This window comes from Merops nubicus, unplaced genomic scaffold, assembly GCF_000691845.1.
Source record: "Merops nubicus isolate BGI_N331 unplaced genomic scaffold, ASM69184v1 scaffold25726, whole genome shotgun sequence".
In the NCBI taxonomy this organism is placed as follows: Eukaryota; Metazoa; Chordata; class Aves; order Coraciiformes; family Meropidae; genus Merops; species Merops nubicus.
Genome location: NW_008615968.1, coordinates 1 through 6,284, shown reverse-complemented (window position 1 = coordinate 6,284; position 6,284 = coordinate 1). Strand labels below are relative to the sequence as shown.

Below are 6,284 nucleotides of genomic sequence, written 5' to 3'. Positions count from 1 at the left end.
TGTTACTCTGTGAAATGGCAGCTAGATATCCCTCATGCAGATCAGCCCATTCAAACGCATACAAAGATTGTGCCTGGCAAGGTAAGGTCCCCTCACACTTCAGGTCTAGAGGAGTAGTGGCCAGTAGGACAAGGGCAGAAACAGTCCACCTGCATACAGGCACTGGTGAGGCCACACCTCCAACACTGTGTTTTGGACCCCTCAAGAGGAAAGGCCTCAAATTGTGCCAGGGAGGTTTAGGTTGGATATTAAGAAAAATTTCTTCCCTGAAAGGGTTGTCAAGGTCTGGCCCAGGCTGCCCAGGGCAGTGGTGGAGTCCCCATCCCTGGAGGGACTGAAAAACTGTGTAGACGTGGGGCTGAGGGATGTGGCTCAGTGGGGACCTGGCAGTGCTGGGTTAATGGTTGGTCTTGATGATCTTGAAGGTCGTCCAAGCAGAACAATTCTATGGTTTTGTGATCTTTCAGGAAATTTAGTCCAGGTAGATTTGAACATAAAGAAAATTAACTTTATCCTAGCCCAAACCAGCTATTTCAAATGCCCTTTCTCTCTCTCTCTCTGAAAAGGAGAAAAACTTCACTTGGGAACCACTAACTTCCATGAGTGAGTTTTCTGTGCTGCAAATTAACAGTCCCTCCCTCACTCCCAGAAAGGCTCTGAGGACTAAAGTTTGTAAAATGCACTGAACATGGAAAGGCCACTGTGAGGTACCATCACAGCATTCCTATTAGCTACCTTATCTCTCTGTCTGCAGAACTACTAGAGCTTTTTTAACCCCATTTCACAAAGATTTCAACTCAACCTTTTATGAAAGGAGAACTATAAATAGCCTCTTAGATTAAAACCCTTAACAGCTGAGAAGGCTGGAAAGGGAGGTAGGTATTATCCACCTTTCAATACTACAAATTGGGGCTGGAAGGGCTTAATTACCAAGATATACTTAAGAACACACTAAGGGCTGCTAGAAAAATTACTCCAATTACAGCAGCTCCACCTGGGAGAGAGGAAACCATCCCTTCTCTCTCTCTCCACATACCTCTCCTGTACCCCATGCTAATACAGGGCATCACAAACAGCAGCTTCACCCCATCTGACAGTTCTGCTGCCCATGGAGAGTCCTTTCTCCCAGGTGGCTTAACAGGGCCTGTCACACCATAAGAGCCAAGGATCTGACTTCTTTTGTTTTCACTCCGAAATCTCAAAGTGGAGATACATTTGGGTTTGCACAACCTAAGGCAACAAAATAATTCCAGCCAATGTATTAGCTTAGAAACATCTCAGGCAGGCAGAGATCTTTTAACCCATGATCTGGATTTGAACGTGGAATTCCTGACTTCACGTGAACTACACTCACTCTCCTGAAATGGGGGATCCAGGGGCTTTTCCTTATGATTTGATCTGTGATGATGTATTCTCATTTATGACACCAATGATGATCTTTACAGTTACAAATAAATATGGCATTCACAATGAGTGTTCAGGGAAACTATTTCTGATGACAGTCAAGAAGTCCTTATGGTTTCAGTACTCCTGTGCTAAGCTTTTTGCAATGGTGCTCAACTGGATATTTGAAGTTCCTTCATATATTGTACCTGAAATCAGAAGACAATAAATTAGAAGACTATAAAACCACAGTTAATATATGAAGAAAGACCAAGATATCACTCCAACACTCCAGTTAGAACATTTACAATTATGAAGGGAAACTTAACTGAGCAAGTTGCAGAAACAGCATTATTACTTACATAAATGTTAATAACTTATTACCTGCAACAATTAAAATACTCTTCTCCTGGTACAACATAATGACAAACATTTCCCTGAAAAGCAATTCTTAAATAACCAACAAAAATTAAGTATTTACGAATGCTACCAGCAATTAAAGTCAAAGGGTAATATTGTTAGAAATGTCAAGCTGTTAGGTCTGGGGATAATACTGGTGAACAAAGAAGTCTTGAAAACAAAACTCCACATAGATTCAGACCTTAAAGCCAAAGAAAGTGTTTTCTTCTCTCTTTTTTTGAACTGGAATTTTCTCAATAACATGGGACACGATGGTTGTGTCTGCATTTTACTAGTTCTAATTAAATATTTTAACTAGCCTCACACACACAGGTATTTGTACCTAAAGTTTTACCTTCTTATATCTGAGTCTTTGAATCAGTGTTGATTACAGTCTCAGAGAACAAATATCTTTAAAAATTAGCCGAGCATTCACCCCCAAACTTTAATACTCCTAGTGCTACAAGAAGTAGTTGTTAAGAATCTACCACTCACCTATCTTGCAGTCCCGATAGTACTTTTCTATTGGGTAATTTTTTGTGAATCCAACACCACCCATCCATTCAATACATTTACTAGTTGTCAGGGTTGCAACCTATAAAAACAGTTTCAGTTACAATTTCAAGATTCAACTTCATGCAGGCAGCAGTAAATTCTATCCTTTGTAGCTATTATATGTAAAAACAGAACAGTAATTAAAGCAGTTACCAAAATGAGTAGGCAGAGGAAAGACTGATATTTTTGTATTCATCTTCTTTATGCAAGTTATTTTGGAATACAAATGACATTTTTCTAAATCAGACATCAAGAATTCATTAACCATTACTGCAATAGTTCATCTGCTGGACTACAAACAAGACTAGCAGTCACAGAGGGGCAGACGCCACCCAGTTTTGAACCATATTAAGACCTACAGATTTCACAGCAAAGCATGAATTAAATGCTACATATTCAGTAATAGAAGAAACTTTTAAGCAGCAGTGAAGTAAAACCACTGAATAAAGCATCAGCAAGGTACCTCAGCAGTGTAGTACTTGGCCATGCTGGCCTCCTTGATGAATGGCCTTCCAGCCTCTGCCAGGCGGGCTGCGTTGTAGGTCAGCAGCCGCGCCGCCTCCAGCTGCGTGGCCACCTGGGCTATCTGATGCTGCATCCCCTGGAGCAAGCACACCACACCTCAGACAGAACCAGCACCTAGTGCTCAACTGGAGGGTCTAACAAGAACCATTCTTTTCACCCAGGAATATTCTTTTCACTCCAGTCTAAAGTAAAAATACAAAAGCTAGACAGATCAGCAATTCTGCACATCTCTGCCCCTATGACATTGACACTGGGAAACCTCTGGGCCACCAAAGTCCTTTCAGGAACTGCACTTCCATTTCTTCCTTCCCTCTTCTTGGATTCAGGAGCACTGGGGAACTTCTTGCCCGACTAGCTGAGCAGGAGGGTTCAAAATGAACCTGTGTGCACCCACGAATATCAAGGAAAATTTCAGCTAAATATTAACAATCTCCTCAGCACAGCAGAGACATAGGTTAAAGCTGTGAGCTTAACTGAGAAGAACTTTTTAAAAGTACCTCTTCAAGCAGAGAAATAGCAAAGGGGAAACTACTTCTTCCCATGTCCCATAACCGTGAGACAGGAGTTAGGAGCAATATGAAAGTCTAGAGAATGTGCCTGATGAATGGAGTCAAAGGGAGGGAAAAAGGTGCTGGAGCTCACCTCAAAATGGTAGGTATTACAGAAGAATGGGTTTAGTTAAGGAGACCCAAACATTGTGATGATTGAAAATGAGCATTTAGTTGTCTAACTTGCTCCTAAACCACAATGAAATCTTTCATCTTAGTAGAACATTAACCCTGCTCCCTAAAATATCCCCAAAAATATACGCAGGTCAAAACATCAAAATGGTTTGGCAATTATAAATTCCATTTCCCATTCAAAAGATGCAATTCCAATAATTTCCTAGGTATCTGTGGGTGCTTCCTAAAATTTGTATAAATTATGAGTAGTATTCATGTTCCCTCCCTTCATCCAAGACATAGGTTTCTTTTAACAAGAAAATTACTACAGTAATTACAATTATATATATCTTCTTTATTAAACTATATATCGTTTTTGCAACAAAGAGTCTTTTTCGGTTTAAGATACAGATATCAGCATGAAAATGAAATGTCTTTGTATAACACAGGAAATCTAATAATTCAGTGTCCCTCATCTATTTATTATTTCTAGTGTCTCCAGAAAAAGGCCTTCCCCTACTCCTCATGAAAGGGTATGAAAGTTGGAGCACATTCAACATACTGTGATATTAAAATCAGAAGAGAAAGGGGTCCCATGTGTCTTATTTTCAAAGGTGGTGAATATACTACCAAGGAAAAGGAGTTTTGTTAATGATGTTTTGAAGTTTTAAATGATTTATAAGGTCCTTGCAAAGGCACAGAGCACTGAATTTAGGTATTTTACAGGGTAGATGAATGCTTTTCTGAAATTCTTTGATGAATTCTTCTCAAGTACTGAGAAGTATTGAGGGACATGACACAAGGTGGAGCACAAATTATGCAGATCAGATTACTCACTTCACTGACTTTAACTACTGTGGTAACTCCCACTCTCTTGGAGGGAACTTCCCTTCTGCTCATGAACAAGTACCTGGAAATCAAACACGCTTTTCCCAAACTGGACTCTCTCCTTTTCGTGCGGTCAAAACACCCCTGTGCCAGTCCTAACATCTGTAGGAATAAGACATATTGAGGTGAGTTAGGACAAAAAAAAGCCCCAAACTCTGAGGAATAAGCCTATTCCATTCCTGAAAGAAACATTCTTAATAAAAGCAAAGCATTTGTAAAAACACCATAGCTAATTTCTGAACAAAACTTACGGGTCAACTGTGGTTGCACAAATATCAAGTGTTTCTGGGAAAATTCTGAATTACAGGGAAAATGACTGCAAACTAAAGGTCTACAAATCTACATTACACTACTAAATAAAAAATAATTTGAATGATTATCCAAAGCTATTTTCATAATCAAAATAGTTTCTGACACTAGACTGTCAGAATTAGCAATTTATTTCAGAAGTTAGAAATCTGGAGAGTACACTAGTTACACTAGTTTTATGGACTTTTAAGTACCAAAGTGAGAAGTTGAGAAGTGTATTCCATTCCAAACCAGACAAAACTTATTCTAAGTCTTCTTGTCTTCCTGAAGAAACTCATACAGAGGAACCAAGTGTATCAACTTCAGCACCTGTAACAACATATGCAGCTACCTTGTGCTGAAATGATGTGAAACTGTTCTCATTGTATTTTAAAACTATTGCTACTGCAAAATGAAATTCAGTACTACAGGGCTTTAGAATTGCTCCTTGTCCCTTTAAGTACACTTCTCCCCATTTGAAGGTGGGAAGAAAGTAGTAACTAAGACACAACTACCTGACCTTAACTTTGAATCAGGTTATAAGTGTAACTCGTAGCAATTAAGAGTAAAATCCAGACCATGTATTTCACTGATGGAGCCTCCCTATTACTTATGGGAACAACAGGGTCCACAGCACTACTTTTTAAATGCTGTATCAGACAAATTTAATCACAGACCATCTTCAGAAATTATGGAAAAGCCAACCCATTTAGCAGCACAGTGTACTGGCATGTGGAAAGACTAAATTTCATGAGGACAGTTATATCTGGTCTCTCTGCAAACCAGGGCACAAGATAAGGGAGACTGGTAGTACAGACATATTACACCCTACACAGCACAACTATAGCCACAAGAAAATAGTAAAGAAAAGAAAAGATGACTTTCAGAAGTAAATTAAAAATACAAAAACTTTGCTCAGTCATTGTGTTATAGGGCTGAACCTGATTTCCACTGAAATCAGCACCAATCTGGCATCCAAACTGGGTTTACAACAAAACATAGTATTTTGAAGTAACCGCAAGGTCAGCAAATACTTTCCCCTAAGGTGTCATATGGTGCAATTTTCAAACACAAAAAAAGAGCTAGGACAATTCTATTAAAAAAAAAAATCTTATTTAATTTAAAAATAAATTGACTTTAAAAAATAAGCTGTCTAAAAAATAAGGTCACACTTGGCAATCCCACACAGAGTCAGAAACATTAATATACATTTCAGCATATTGTATTTGCCAGAGATAGTTGTCTTTGTAAAATAAATTTGCATAATGGAAAATAAAAATGTTGATACAGTAGCAATAAGTTAAACACCAAAGACAAACTAATAGCCATTTAATGCTTTCTAAATCTATTGCTTATGTCACTGAAGGAGAATTTTACCATTTACAGTTGTTTCAGTATTTTACTGTCACTTAGACACAGGCATAGTGACATCTAGTGGCAATTCAGTTTTTAATAAGTATTTTCTAAGCAGTTTATTTTTACAAGCTTTAGTTTGTAAATTCAAATCCAAATTTAGAGTTGTATACTGGATGTATTTGGTATTAAATAAAATCACCTACCTGTGCAGCAATACCTATTCTGCCT

The 6,284-nt window shown here is 38.4% G+C and overlaps 1 protein-coding gene across 1 annotated transcript; it reads right to left on the bottom strand.

The window, feature by feature from the left end:
- Nucleotides 1–1,445: 1,445 nt before the first annotated feature.
- Nucleotides 1,446–4,492, bottom strand: LOC103775265 (short/branched chain specific acyl-CoA dehydrogenase, mitochondrial-like). Its single transcript, XM_008942713.1, has 4 exons — nt 4,435–4,492; nt 2,801–2,938; nt 2,278–2,377; nt 1,446–1,592 (listed from the first exon to the last, which is right to left on the bottom strand). The coding sequence occupies exons 2-4, from the start codon at nt 2,933–2,935 to the stop codon at nt 1,522–1,524; spliced, it is 306 nt and encodes a 101-aa protein (XP_008940961.1). The 5' UTR covers nt 2,936–2,938; nt 4,435–4,492; the 3' UTR covers nt 1,446–1,521.
- Between the last annotated feature and the right edge of the window lie 1,792 nt (nt 4,493–6,284).

Bases quoted from the DNA above. Each gene is read 5' to 3' on its own strand.
- LOC103775265 (XM_008942713.1), bottom strand. From the start codon at position 2,935: ATGCAGCATCAGATAGCCCAGGTGGCCACGCAGCTGGAGGCGGCGCGG. The intron at 2,378-2,800 runs GTACCTTGCTGA...CTGTTTTTATAG, and splicing joins CCAAGTACTACACTGCTGAG to GTTGCAACCCTGACAACTAG. The intron at 1,593-2,277 runs GTGAGTGGTAGA...TTCTGATTTCAG, and splicing joins CTATCGGGACTGCAAGATAG to GTACAATATATGAAGGAACT.